Source organism: Sphaeramia orbicularis, chromosome 7, assembly GCF_902148855.1.
Source record: "Sphaeramia orbicularis chromosome 7, fSphaOr1.1, whole genome shotgun sequence".
NCBI lineage: Eukaryota > Metazoa > Chordata > Actinopteri > Kurtiformes > Apogonidae > Sphaeramia > Sphaeramia orbicularis.
The window spans coordinates 37,053,945-37,069,052 of NC_043963.1; the positions used below are offsets into that span (position 1 = coordinate 37,053,945).

General features: G+C 36.8%; 2 protein-coding genes across 4 annotated transcripts; both read left to right on the top strand.

The window, feature by feature from the left end:
• The first annotated feature begins 138 nt into the window (after positions 1-138).
• Positions 139-5,762, top strand: mkrn4 (makorin, ring finger protein, 4). 2 transcript variants are annotated; one of them, XM_030139838.1, is made up of 8 exons: positions 139-687; positions 1,348-1,476; positions 1,603-1,853; positions 1,924-2,015; positions 2,925-3,181; positions 3,272-3,379; positions 5,098-5,197; positions 5,298-5,762. In XM_030139838.1, exons 1-8 carry the CDS (start codon positions 647-649, stop codon positions 5,409-5,411), a joined length of 1,092 nt encoding a protein of 363 aa, XP_029995698.1. In that variant the 5' UTR covers positions 139-646; the 3' UTR covers positions 5,412-5,762. The 2 variants fall into 2 exon arrangements, with proteins under 2 accessions (XP_029995698.1, XP_029995699.1); XM_030139839.1 differs by having other exon boundaries at positions 5,098-5,187.
• Positions 5,763-6,172: 410 nt separating this feature from the next.
• On the top strand, positions 6,173-14,310 carry fance (FA complementation group E). 2 transcript variants are annotated; one of them, XM_030139834.1, is made up of 10 exons: positions 6,173-6,564; positions 10,827-11,412; positions 11,818-11,862; positions 11,952-12,008; positions 12,106-12,249; positions 12,330-12,453; positions 13,102-13,177; positions 13,304-13,370; positions 13,461-13,586; positions 13,682-14,310. In XM_030139834.1, exons 1-10 carry the CDS (start codon positions 6,278-6,280, stop codon positions 13,784-13,786), a joined length of 1,617 nt encoding a protein of 538 aa, XP_029995694.1. In that variant the 5' UTR covers positions 6,173-6,277; the 3' UTR covers positions 13,787-14,310. The 2 variants fall into 2 exon arrangements, with proteins under 2 accessions (XP_029995694.1, XP_029995695.1); XM_030139835.1 differs by having other exon boundaries at positions 12,330-12,450; positions 13,099-13,177.
• The last annotated feature ends 798 nt before the right edge of the window (positions 14,311-15,108 follow it).

The following is a 15,108-nucleotide window of genomic DNA, read 5'->3' on the forward strand; positions in this document are numbered from 1 at the left end:
CTGCCACTGGAACACATTGGCAAATATCTATCTATCTATCTATCTATCTATCTATCTATCTATCTATCTATCTATCTATCTATCTATCTATATTTATATAATTTTTTTTTTTTTTTTTTAATTTTTATTTTAATTTTTTTTGGCTTTTATGTGCAGTGTGCCAAGCAAGCAAAAGGTGTGGATGGATAAAACTAGAAAGTGCACCAAAAAAACCCAACTTGTATGTAAACTACCTCTATGGCTGTGTGTTAGTGATGGATTGAGATTATTTGTGCACAGAAACGTGTTATAACTTGAAAGACTTTAGTCCCTGTAGTCACATGTAACCAAGTTGCAGGTAGTTACATCTCGCTCATAAACTTTATTAGAACGATAAACATTGATTTTTCTCCGTTTTTATTTAACATCAATCAGCACATCTCGAGTCGCATTGCACTGACAGATGTGACCCAGAGCATTTGGAGAGCTTTGATTGGTTCTATTTATTGATTAACGTAGAATCTGAGCGTCCTTACGTACGAACTGCAACGTCACGTTTCTATTGGTTGTCGTTAATTAATGAAAGGAAACGGCTGTCATCTATTTAGATCACACATGTCTGGCACCCGGCGGCATGCTCAGAAATAGACGGAGGCAGTAGTCGGAAATGGATCCATACGCGTCTTCTCGGGTTGGACGTGTGTGCAGGTAAGACACATGAACAAAGTAGAAAACTAACCCTCATAGTCCACGGAGGTCTAACACTAGTGAGCTACGTTCACGAGTCGATTAAAAAAAACAACTATGACTTGATACGTGGAAGCCAAACAGAGTGGATTGTGTCTTTTAAGTTAATTAATTTCAATAATTTTTCTTATGTACGGTACATTATATCTAGCGTAAACTGACACATTCGTCAACTATGAGCAGTTGTTAGAGTTTATGGTGGTATTTAATTTGCAGTTGCTTAAAGCTCTGATTTCGGACTGCACGTAAACAAACTTGCTTTTCGAGGGGAACGCGTAGATTTAATGTGTTCGCTAAAATGATCTATTAAATCTGATTACACGGTGTTTAGGCGTTTTAAAAAGACAACTGCAAGCGAAGAGGGTTTTTTTTTTTTTTTTTAGAGACTAGACTTGGTTCTTCGTGGATTTTGACAAACTTCCTGTTATTATATTCTCAGATTGACCCGATAAGATTAAGACTTCAGGTTAACTCTAATATGAAGTCTAAAAACCATGGACTTTTCATAGAAAATGCCAGCATGTTGTATGACTGCATATGACTTTGAAGGAAAAAAAAAGTAAAAGTAATAGATTTAGTAAGTGATACTGACTCTACCTTTTTTTTTTTTTTTTTAAACAGGTATTTCTTAAATGGCAATTGCAAATTCGGTCTAAGGTGTAAATATCTACATGAATCATCAGTGTTGCCATCAGTCCAGATATGCCAGTACTTTCAGAAGGGTACATGCTGGTATGGTGTGCACTGCAAGTAAGTTTTGTTTTTTTTTGTTTTTTCTTTCCCCCCCAAGTTATAACCCACTACATGCATGTTGTGCACTTAAAGTTGAGTTTATTCATTCATTCAATTAATTTTTTTTTTTTTTTGTATTTGTAGATACCTCCATGTGGTTCAGAGAGAAGGTGCTGCTGCTGCCTCTGCTGCTGTGGGTAGAAGGAGCTCAGTGCCCAGCGTGTCCTCACCCAGTGTGGCTAGTGCTGTGCCAGACAGAAGAGGGTCAGAGCCAGCTCTGCCGCAGGCTGAGGCCACGTCCACACAGCAGTGCAACAGAGGAGTCCGGGTGAACGTCCCCAATCCTCAACAGTGCACAAAACATCTAGCAGCACATACTGCTGAAGAACAATCTGGTATGTGGACAGCCCTGTTTTGGATGGTGGTCATGTGCACATGTGAGGTTAACTTGCTTTGGTTTTGCAGATTCTCTGGACTCTAGTTCAGCTGCTTCTCAGGAGTCTGTCCAGAGGGCTGAGGTCAATAAAGCAGAAACAAGTGATGGAAGAACAGCACAGGTTTGAGTGTTTTTAGTATTTTTTTTTTTGTTTGTTTGTTTTAATTCTTTGCCAGTGTGTATGTACACCCATTTTAAGAGACTGTGAACAATGACAGTCAGCACTAGAAATATTAATTTTAAACAAGGACTACAGAATGATCAAAAAACCCCTCAGTGTTTTACTATTGATTATAAAATGAGTTGATGATTTAATTTCTGATTGCAGTGTGCTCCAAATCTTTTTTTTCTTGGTTTTAAGCATGAGCAGTAGCTACTTTTATATACAGGAAAATGAGTTTTTGCCCTATTTCTTAAAAAAAAAAAACACACCTAATGAGCTCATTACATGGTTAACAAAAACCCACCATTCCACTAAATTTCTGTTCTTGTGGAGCTGTTAACATCCTGATAAGACTTTTTAAGTTGTTTGCTACGGCAGATGTTCCTGTGTGAGCACAGCCTCCCTCTTTCATTTCTGCAAACACGCTCTTGAAAAACTAAACTCTATCCATATTAACATGTATCCAAACCCTGATACCCTCTTTCATAATGTTTAAACGTAGGCATATTTCTCCCTCTGACCAGAAAAGCAGGCTTTCCTTTGGTGCTTTAATCATCTCTAGTCCAGCTGACCATAGACAAGGGACGCGTTTCTCAACCTGCAGTGAAATTTGCAAATGAGACGTGCGTTTCCAAAGAACCCTTATAAAACTGGAAGTATATGTACACATCCCATATGTTTTAATCGGAAAATGCTCCATTCAGGAAAAAGGCCTAATTAAGGTTAACCAAATGGAATATGCTGTTTACATGATACATTTCAAATTCAGCTTATTGTCAGTAGGGACAATAGTGCAATATTTGTGTGAATGCAAACATGTTCTTTGTGTGACATTTGTGAACCTAGAAGGCCTCTGTTTGTTTGCAGGAGTCTCCTTCCACTGACTCCATTGAGAAACTGGGAGCGGCTGCTGCTGTTGCCTCTAGTCCATGGAAAATGGAGGAAAAACAAGCTTTTCTCCGGAGCAAAGACATCACCTGTGGGATCTGCATGGACAAGGTTTTTGAAAAGCCAAATGAGAGGGACCATGTTTTTGGGATTTTGCCAAACTGCAATCACTCCTTCTGTTTACAATGCATCATTACCTGGAGAAAGACAAAGGACTTTGGGCAGGATGTGGTGAAGTATGGTCTTTAGATTTGAATACATTTACCCACCATTGACGATGCACAATAAATAATTTGACAGGAGTATTTATTGTGTGTATTCCTCAGGAGCTGCCCACAGTGCAGAGTGAAGTCTACATTTTACATGCCAAACAACTACTGGGTTGAAGGAGAAGAAAAGGAAAAATTAATTGTTGCCTTCAGAGAGAGATGCAGGTATGGTGAAAAAAATCGCCAGAAATAAATGTAAAGTAACTAATAATCTTGTGTCCCCTCATACAGATGTTTTTTTAATTGGCTGAATTCTGTTAAGATTCTGTTGTCGTAATAACCAGGATTTCAAGCTTTTCCTCTTACTGGACATGCTAACATGAACTCTGAGTTAAAATTAAATAATGTAAAAAAAAAAAAATGTGAAAAGTATAATATGTGCTTTATTCAAAATATTTTTTTTAAACCACATGAAAATATGAACTTAGTCACAATGCTTTAAATGTTTCTCATCAGGTTGTCTGGAGGCTTCAGCAAGTTGCGTTTCAGGCCCAAAGACCCATTTCTGTTTTTCAAGTTCTTGTTGAATTTGTGCGTAAGATAATGGATTTCAATAGCACAACAGCAAACAATTTTAAATTAATACTTCTATTAGTATGGGTGCTTCTATGAAACTGGGTTCATTGTGGTGCCTGGCACTTTGTCAGCTTTTTTAGACCAATAATAATGAGAAATTTAGACATATTTCCTTCCAGGATGTACCTAATGATAACCTCAGATGAATGCAAAAAAATTATATTGTTGCTCTGAGCCATCCCAAAATGAATGAATTTTAAATAAAATATTGGGACCAAAAATAGGACCAACATTAGGACATGAAAAGCGACCTAGGTGTCAGTGCATTTGATCTGGAAAACATGGCTTGAAATGGTCTTGTATACAGCTATAAATAAAGACACTGTTAAATTTGGTGATTCTAGTGGTTTTTCTAATCCAGACATGCAGGTTTTTCATGAATCTTCAGCCTCATTCCAGGTTTCGTGAAACCCATCGTGTCCACTGGCGTTACATGCATAACCTGCCCATTTAAACGCATATAAATTGCGTGTGATTTTGCGACAGTGGTCATTTTTTTGTGGAACACTCTGCCTTGCACAATTAGTTCCATTCCCAAAATGTACCTGAGAAATTAAAAAGATATTCACAAATATAGTAGCGTGTAATTTTCGTGTCCTTTTTACAGTTGCATGCAGTTTTTTTTTGTATAAAAATGTGTTTTATCTGAAAAATAGTTTCTCTTTTTATCTCAGTAAATATTTATTTTTAAAATGGACCCAAAGTCCTTCCAGACTTGCTTCATAACATTAGTCTACATCTGGTTTGAATTTTTAGCCCCTCTGTCCTGTTTTTGGGGACCAGTTCTGTAGAAACGCCCATTAGTAGCAGTCAATGTCATATTAGACCAAACAGGACACTGTGGTACATGGTATGTTGATCAAGCGGCACAGTTTTTATTTGCATATTTGATTACAATCTGACCAAATTTTCACCAGTTACATTTTCATTTCAGAGACTGGAGTTGATGCACTTCTGTAGATTTTGAAGTTAAATATGACTTTTTATAGTTTCAAATTGCCACTCAAATCCACACTTGAAATAATTAATTTGGTATTTGTTTTTAGACTGTTTAGGCCTTTTAAGGACTAGCAGAAACCCTTCTTGTATCTAAATTTGGTAAATTGATATGATCAAGATTTAAAATGCAGCTTTACATGCAAAACCTGCATAATGACTGAGGAACACACAATCAATAACCACTAACAGTAGACGAAGTATGTGGGGAAGAAAGCAGATGTTAATGGAATTCAGTTAAATAAATCAATAAGTTAGTAACCTGAATTTATTAAGTTGTCCCATTCAAACATTGTTTCTTGTAATTCTAGGAAGAAAAAGTGTGACTATTACATGCAATATGGCTGCTGTCCCTTCAAGGAGGAGTGCCTTTATCGACATGACCCAACTTCAAGATGCAGGTTATTTGCGGTAAATTTCTTATTCAGTATGTTCTTGTCTCATTGTTGGATGCATGGGATAATATTTGTCGATGTTTTTAAAAATTGTCTTACCTGTTCTTTCTCACCAGTATCCTGAGGAGGACTATGATGGTCTAGATCTACTTAACCTTGTCATAGCCCTTTTTGATAACGATGATGACTCCGACTTCCCCTTCTATCTATTCAGGGATTGTGAACTCTAAGAATCTTTTTCACTTTTTTTTGTCAGTGCCTGAAACCACTGAATGGGGCTTTAATTCTACCCATTTGCCTCAGGACCATGTGCCTGTGTTTTGACTCTTTTTCTGTCCTCATTAGAATAGTAACTATTACTTTTAAGTAGCTGTACTCAGTATCAGGGTAACAGTATCAACCATGGACCAAATGGGTTTTTAGTTCAGTCTGACTGCTGCTGTTCATTTTACTGACAGACCTTCCTTCAGAGTGTCTGATGTGTAAAATTCTCTTACAGTCTGGAATAAGAATATCCATACACACAGCTCCCTCTGCTCATAGTTTGTCACTCTTGATCTAAATGTTAGCAACCCAGAGAAGGAAAATGTGACCTTCAGTCACTAATGGATTTTGTAATTGAAGTGTTTGGGTTTTTTTTTACAGTTCCCTGGCCTTACTATTTCATAGATGTCGCACACTGTGTAATTTTCCGTAGCCTACTTTGCTCTGACCTCTGTGGTATTTTGCACCATTTTTGATATTTTAAAAGTAGTACTGTGCGGATGCTATTTTAATTGTCTAAAGATGAAAAGTGTACTGTACCTTCATCTTGCTAATATCTACTCCTGAAAATACTTGCAAGTGACTCCTTTTTTGTCAAGAAGAACATAAACGGGTAGAGGTTTTATTTCTTTTAAACAACTTGTACTTGTACACAGAAAATAAAACTTTACTTCACATTTTGTCTCACTGAAAAAACAACTTGTCATGCTCCTCATTGACACTTGGCTCCAGTCTAGTGTCAGTACCACTTTTGAACACTAGGTGGAGGTGTGTAACAACTGGTGCATAATCCACGAAGAAGAAATGTAAACACAAATGGCGGGTTGTGTGGATGGAAAGTAGAAAAAGACTAAGGAGTAGGTTTTCGACAGTACATCCGCGGTTAGGTGTTGTATGTAGGTGTGTGCGTTGTTTTCTTAACAGCGGCATGTTTGGGAGTCGGTTTGACGGCCAGTGTGTGCTGCTGGTCCGGTCTCTGCTGTCCGGTGTTCACAGAGCGCTGGATGTCTTCCACAAACAGCAGCGTGTTAGCTCCGAACCAACTCTGTGTAATTTAATAGAAACACTATGTCAAGAGGAAATAACCTGCCCTGTGTCCGAGGCACAGCTTCTGACTGTGTGAGTAGAAACCCGCTTAAGTTTCACTGAACAGCTAACACTAACCCTTGTTGTGGCGAATTCTACTCCCTGCCGAAAACTGCTCCCCCTAAATCAGCCATGAAGAGGACAATGTGCACCAAATGCACCCTGTCACAACTTTTTCTCCTTTCTGACTGTAGGGTATGAAATTAACTGAATTATTCAACCTCTTAACGCCATCATAGCTGTGTAGCAATTAAGTAATGAATAATATTCTAAGATATTGCAGTTATGTTTTTTTTATCTGGTTAATATTAACCCTTTCATCCATGAATTATGAGAACCTTAGTCAAGATTTATTATCATTTTTTTTTGGAGTGTTTTTATACCTCCTTAGGCATAAAAAAAATTGCGATCGAGTTTTTTTTTTTTTTCATGAAGTTACAAAAATGTCCATGCATTTAATTTTTTAAGTAAAGAAATATGTATTTAAAACCCAATATCAGAAAGTAAAATGAAAACAATGACATAAAAACATTTTTGAGGCTGCTAATTTGATGTTTTCTTACATTTTACCATACTCCAATGCTAGGTATTACCTCATAATATGCAGAAAACAACTCTTTGTTTAACAAATAACAGATTTACACGTAAACATGTTACAGCAGATCAGGTTTATCGAGAACAGCAAAGTTATAGTAATGGTATGAATTGCAGTGTATTATGGGATGTTGCATAAGTGTCCACTGTGTTGGCTCATATGGAACTAAAACAAAAAAACCAACAAGAGAACAGCTGGAGAAGAACTGTCCACTGGAGTGACCACAATGCATGAAAGGGTTAAAGAATGCGCAAACTGTAAGGTATATAAAACTGTCTAAAGTTAAATCTTCGATACACAACACATAAAATATATAACAATAAAAACAGATATCGTGGCTGGGGATGCAGTTTTCGGCAGGGAGCAGAATTCGGCACCACATATTGCCGAAAAGTGCATCCCCCCAGTACAATAAACTTAAGAAGCTACAGGAGTGGAATGTACGACGGCGTATTAAGGCCACATAAGAAATGAGAAAAAAAAACGCTTGTCACTACGAGAATAAAGTAGTTATATAACGAGACTGAAGTTATAATATCATGAGAAGTTGTACCTACTCATCGGTGTAGAACTGTGAACATTTAGTGCAGTTCTCCTTTCATTTGGGGGTTAGATACAAAGACCAAATACTGAGTCTGTCCTCCATCAACACATTAACCCTTTCATGCATGAATTATGAGAACCTTAATCAAGATTTTTTTCCTGAGTTTTTATTCATCTTTAGGCATGGAAAAAAAAATTTGATAGATTTTTTATGAACCTATATTTCATGGAGTTACAAAAATATCCACTCAGCTGGACACCATGCATTTCATTTTAGAAGCAAAGAAACATGTATTTACTGATATACAGTGGGAAAACTATGAAATAAAAACACTTTTAATGCTGGTAATCTGACGTTTTCTCACATTTTAACATACCTGCATGGAGATAATATGCAAAAAAACAAAAAAAAACAAAAAAAAAACGTTTTGTTTAAAAAAAAAAAAACAACAACAAAAAAACAGAAAAAACTGTTAATTACAGTCATTGCCATTTTTTTTTACACTCAAACATGTTAGTGCAGATCAGCTTTATCTAGAACAGCAAAGTTACAGTAATGGTATTAATTTCAGTGTATGGGATGATGTATAAGCGTCCACTGTGTTGGCTGATATGAAACTACAACAACAAAATCCATGAATATACAAGAGAACAGCTGGAGAAGAACTGTCCACTGGAGTGACCACTATGCATGAAAGGGTTAAAGGGCACATTAAAGAGAGTTTGCACACATTTGGGTTTGTTGTAAGACCCAAACTGATTTGTAGCAAATTTCCTCTTTTGTGGAGGAGAAACTGATGAAGTGTTCAGCTGTAGGACTATCAGTGGAAACACCAGAGAGGTAAACACAGAGGCTTTGTGTTTCTGAACAAACTGAGGATTCTACTGGGAGTTTAGGAGTCCAACAGAAGGGAAAGGAGCTGCCTCACTTGTAGCCTTCGCTGTAAAACCAGAAACTCTGTCGAATTTTCAAAATATTACGAATTTAATCTCATAAAAGTACGACTTTATTCTCGTTAAATAATGAGTTGTCTTTTTAAACTACGACTTTATTCTCATTAAATAACGACTTTGTTCTCGTTAAATAACGGCTTTATTCTCGTAGTGACAGGCGTTTTGTTTCTTTTTTTCTTCTGTGGCCTTAATACGCTGTCGTAGAAGTGACTTGAGCAGCTCACATTTGGAGTGATTCTGGTGTGACAAGGTGAATTTGGTGCATTTTGTCCTCTTCATGGCTGATTTAGGAAGGGGGCGCTGTTTTCAGCAGGGAGTAGAATGGTCATGTTACGTGCCTGAATTAAGTTTCTTTATTCATCTTTTATAGCGTATACCTGTTCTTTCCATTTGCTTGCCAACCGTTGAGAAGCTCAAGTACTGACCCATGGCTTTAGTAATACTACTACTACTAATGATGAATTATTTGTTAGAAATATACACAGTTACTGTATCTAATGATAACTGCTCCCTTCCAAAGCCCCACTACAACACTAATCCCTCTGGAAGTTCAACAACATTAACCCATAAAGACCCAAACAGCCACTGGCAACTAAATCATCTATAGATCTAAACTATTTAATACCTGTTGATCCATTAATCCTATCAATGCATGGAAATAACTGGTGTAAAATACAATTTGTCATCTTTTCATGGTCATTAGATATGACCCATTTGGACGTAGATAAAGGAAATACCATCATCTTCTACAACATTGATTCACCAGTAAAACCCATGGAGTTTGATAAATGACAGTGGATGGAGACGCTTAGTTTTATTTTCAGTTAATGATATATTTTGCTGAAAAGGTCACTTAGTTTTCTCTGTTTTTGATACAATAGCCTTTGAATTTACTCTGAGCTTTAATGAAGATCTACTGGATCAGTGGATCAAATATAGGAATATACATGATTTACAATGAAAGATGCAAAATACAGATGATAATATCGCAATAAATGGTGATAAATCATTTAAAGGAGTGACCTTTAACTCCACAGGTTCATCTTCAACCCTGTTTCTGAGTAATGACACCAAAAAGGTAGTTTTGAGCGCTGGCCTTTTAAATGCAAATGAACCACTTCAAGCCCCACCCCCCTCCAGGCTGTTGACTGTGCTAGTCCAACCAACAACTGAACATTTTAGGTAATCAGCTCGAAGTTTGGACATATTTTCAGTATGGACTACAACTGCTGTTGCTGATAAACTATTATGTCGTACTCGGAGAAATGTTCGCTGGAAGTCATGACCTTTTATGTGCAAATGTCGTGACCTAACTAGTTATAGACATAATAAATTAAGCAGGAATTAAAACGGGTTGTAGAAATCCAATCGATTTTTGCCAAAATGAATATAAAGATAGCTTTGCAGCACCTGGAGGGTTCAGATTCAAGCTTTTGAAACTATTAGGGTCCAAATACACAAATAAATGTACCAAAGACTAATAAAAGTTGGTTTAGCAAAATATGACCCCTTTAAAAGTTAGATGAAAAGAAAAATTCATTTGGGAACTGCAACAAAAGTAGCACTGGGTCTTTATGGGTTAATTCCACCTGTGTTTGACATGGGGAAGATGTCCTGGAGAAGACAACTGTAATGTTTTCCCGATGTTTTAAGTGGAGTAAAGATAATGTTTTGGTCATAATCTTCAAGTAACAGGTTTAACCTTGTTCTGTCGATGTAAACAATATAAAAAAAATGCTTAGATTCATTCTTTCTTCAACCTTTATTTAACTAGGAAGAGACCCACTGAGATCGTGATCTCTTTTACCTGATCGACCTAAAGGGGACAATATACCATATTAGCGCAATAGTTGGTGTTTTTTCTGGTAGTTGGCCACAGGAAGTAATATGATACTCTTGAATTTGCAATCAGAATTGTGTTGACCAACATTACATTAATCAGCACGTTTGTTGTGTGTTTCTTTGGGCTAATTTCTAAGTATTGGAATGTCATTCAATTTCTTAAATTAAAAAAAAACCTAAATTGTCATTACCTAAGTCCCCCACAAAGCTCGGAAACGCTCCGTCTTGTGTTTTAAACTTATGAGACATCTCATAAAAAACATCAGCTATGCACTAGTAATGTCTATAAGTGTTAATTTAAGACTCTTGATTTTACTTGTATAGACCTATGCCTTACACAAATTTTTCCTGGTTTCTCCAGCAAACCCTTGGTCTGCCTGTTCCCAGCATTATTCAAACAAAACCTGCTGTCCTTCATTCATCTGGTCCACTCTTTTCTTCCTCGGGCCACAGTCTTCCATCTGCTTGACTGTCTCAGTCATGACTCCCCTCCAAACCCCTGGGTCGCAGCTCTGGTTAGACAGCTGGGAAGAACCCTGTGCCCCCACAGTGGGGACCCTCTTTACAGTCCACTGTGCAGTCAGAGACTCCTGGACCTGTCACAGCGTCTAGGTGGCTCTGGTGAGGTCGGAGGGTGGGCCAGCTGCCTCAATGGTCAAACGGTGTCATCATCTGCTTCTCAAAGTGCATCGGGTTTATCAGAGCTGGGGACACAAAGGAAAAGAAAGAGCACCTTTATTGCTCTGGAATCAGACAGTGAGGAGGCTGGACAGCAGAGTAAGCGGATGAAAATGGATCTGTGTGGCAACGAGGGTCTAGATGCAGGAGATCAGGGTCAGACTGAGGACACAACAGGAATATTAGAGGGTGCTTCCATTGGAGTATCAGCTGAAGCTCTGCAGCCATCACCAGATACACCATGTGATTCCCTGCCTGAACATATAAAAGTAAGAAACACAAGCAGGCGAAATCACATTTTGAGATGATCGGCACCAGCTAGTTATTATAGCCAAGCTTTGACCAATGATTATTTTATTTACTTTAAATGCAGAATGAATGAAGATAATTTGTTTGACATTTCCTATCAGAAACAAGGAGATGCTGCTAACAGCTATTTAATTCTATGCTAAGTGGACAAAACATACATTTTATCATTAAAGAATTGGTTGGAATTTATTGGATGGCTTCTAATGATATTTTTACAGCTGTCAAACCAATTCTACTTTTCTTCACACATGTTCTAATTAGTTTATTTTTTATTTCAAATATCAACATTTAAAACCAAAAACAACAGAAAATGATAGGGAAAAAATGTCATTGATAACATAATATATGTATCCTTGTTTATTCAGGTTTCTGTTCTTCAAATAAAAGAACTGTTGGAAAATCAGGCAGAGGTAAGAAGAAATATTTACTTCTCAACAGGAAAAACAGAACAGATTTAAGGAGACGCCAGTGTCATGATGTGTTCCCTGTTTGATTACAGTGGGACCTGGGCTCCACAGATGTGTTCAAAGTGCTGAATGACTGTGACCCACCTCAGGTATTTTCTTAAACTATTTGGTTCACAGTATTTGCTTTGTTAACCTGAGTCATCAGTTATGCAAAGCATTCCCTTACCTTATTCCTCATTAATTTAGGTGGAGGTTTTATGTCGGATGCTGAGTTTACCCGACCTACCAGAGCAGACTCTGCCTAAACTGTGCAGCAGTGTTTTGGCTCTCTCTCCTGACCTCAGCTACAGCACAGCAGCAACATTACTGAAAAGCCTCCTGCTAGAAAAGGTACCTCAACAAATTATAAATGATGTCAAATCAGTAAATTTGTTAAGTACTGATGGAATGCTCTGCTGGTCAACATGCAGGTCCTGTCCCTGTCAGAACCAGCCTCCAGATGTCTGCTCAGTGCAGTCACATCATTATGTAGCTCCTATCCCAGACCGATGTGCCATGCTGTAATTGGTGCAGTGCTAGAAGACAAAAACATTGGTGAGGAAACAAATCTGCACATTTAAGAATTTAATTTAATTTAAGGGAATGTTAATTCTGGTCCACACTTAGACATAGTAGAGATGTGCCTTAATTAGTGCCTTAATACCACCTGCTGTAAAACAGAAAGAAGAGGAGGTAACAAAATCAATTCTTAACTAACAAAAAACTGATTATTTGAATTATCAATAATGGAAATATAATTGCGACTGTTATCCATTTCTGGAAAATCCTCCTAAATCTTACACACACGACCTTTAAGTGAGCGCTTTATAATATTGTATTAATTATTATCTAATATGATATAATAGTTTTAATTTACACATATTCGCCACTATCTTGTTGTTTATTTGCACTTTTGCATTTTCTTGGTCATTATGAAGCACTTATTAATGCCTGTATTTGCCTGACCATACTCTGCAGCTGCAAGTGTTGCCTTCAAAAAAACCTCCTAATTACTGTTTATTATATTAAGAAAATACATTGTATGTGCCACAATCTTTCAGGTTGGTCGGTACTTAAGTTCTTTGCTTAACATTAATAGCAATGAAGCAGCCACCCTAGAAATAGCAGACATTCTGTATCTTGGAATAAGGAGAAAAAAAACCCTCTTCTTGCTTACGTTTGAAAATGTATTTTGTTTTTCAGGGAATCCACAAGCTGATCTGCTGAACAGACTGATAGAAAACTGCTTGGATCCCCACTACAGACTCGTGATGCTTCAGTAATATTATATGTTGTTTAGATAAATTACCTGCTCAGGAATGCTGTAATATGTTAAACCAAGAATCAGAGTGGACTCTTTTGTTTGTGAATTAAATATCCAAACTTGTATCTTTTCCTCTTTAAGAATGACATTTGAAATACAGTGGAATGAGGCAGTGCTCTCCATTATTCACAGCTTACTAGATTCTAAGGTAAATCAGATGCTTACTTGGAGAAAATGTATTTGAAAACACAGTCACAATACAGTATTCAGTGTCATTGAGTTACTTGTTTTCTTTCAGCCTGACCTTCATGAAGAGCTATTTGCACAATTCACCAAACAGCTGGTCAACCAGGCTCCTCAATTTACAAAATCTGTGAAGTTTGCCAAAATGATGCTAACAGTCCTCACCAAATACAGCAACCACGTGAGTTTCTTTAGTGAATCAAACAATATATCAGTAGAAAGTGGGAGAAGTCATTTTAATCATTGTGTATATGTAATTTATCTTTTGTTTCCCAGGTAACTGCAGCACATAGAAACGCTCTGTCCAGTTGCCTGATGCTGAATGAGACCTTCCTCAAAAAGCCTCTGCAAGCTGCTTTGAAAAGAATCACACACACATAAAACATATTCCATGTAAAGGCATGTTAATAAACCTGTATATCTGTTTCTTCTAAACAATTTCTTAGCTTGAATTCAAAACGCATGCATAAACCATTCTTATCTGATCATTTTTTTTTCTTACTGACCACTGCCACCATACAAATTCCACCTGAGGTTTTACAGGACATATTATACTGTATGTCATGTGAAACTACTAATTTAAGGCATCTAAACTGTGAGGACTGTACACATTAAGGCACCTTCTATTATCTGTTACCGAATGTATGTAGAATAACTGTTATATAATTTATACTCCTTTGCAAAGGTGTATTTCCTGCCAATGTAATTTGATACTCTAAATTCTTTGTTTTGTTGATGATGCTCGACTGTGTGTTCTATATGTATTGTGTTGCTGACTTTTTGATGGTGTCTGCTAAAATCCGATTTGTTGTGCAGCAGGATGGATTTCTACTAATTTGACCGTTTATTTTGTAAAGTATTAAATGTGTAAAGATTAAATTATCTGCCATGTAAAAGTGAAAAAAGAAGTTGTCGACTCATATTTTGGATTAATAGTTATCTGAAGATTTTAATGTTGCCTTTTTCTGTCATTTTTGATACATGAATTTCTCATACGTTAATTGTTAAATAAAAATAGTTATTTATGTAATGCACATACATACATATCATGGTTAGGTAAGGTGGGTGTTTAACAGCAGTTTGTATAATTGGTTTAACATGGAAAAATATTTAATTTCCCAGAAAGAAATGCAGAAATATACATTCAGTGTTCAACTAAAATGAAACACACTTCAATTATACATTCACTGTAGATGGAAGTTTTGTTTGTTTGTTTGTTTTTTTAGTCCATTTACTGAATTAAAAAATGGAGCGTTGCTAATTGATGCAATTGATGTTTTATTCTCAGACCTTTCCACGTAGGAACAAAACCAGTGGAAACAGCTGTGGATACTTCTGTATTTAGAATGTGCTCTTTGCTGTCATCTAGTGGACAAAGCGGAGATCACATTATAGAAAATACGCACAACATCATTTGTGTATCACTGCGATCAAAAAAGTAGTTCTTAGACTTTTAGTAAGCTTTTTACTCTTTCGTCATTCCTTCAAGGTTGCATAGATTAAGATTGTTTTTAATAGTTTAATGAAATAGATAACCTCCCATTATTTAAACTCAAGGCATGTGTTGGTTGTCTTTGGGCAGCATGGGCGTAAGATTTTGTGTGTGAACAGGCTCATTACGCATTTTCACCTGTTGGCTGAGCGCGTGCAGACACGTTGTGTTGAACAGTGAAATCTTTCAAACGTGAGTAACATGTAAATTT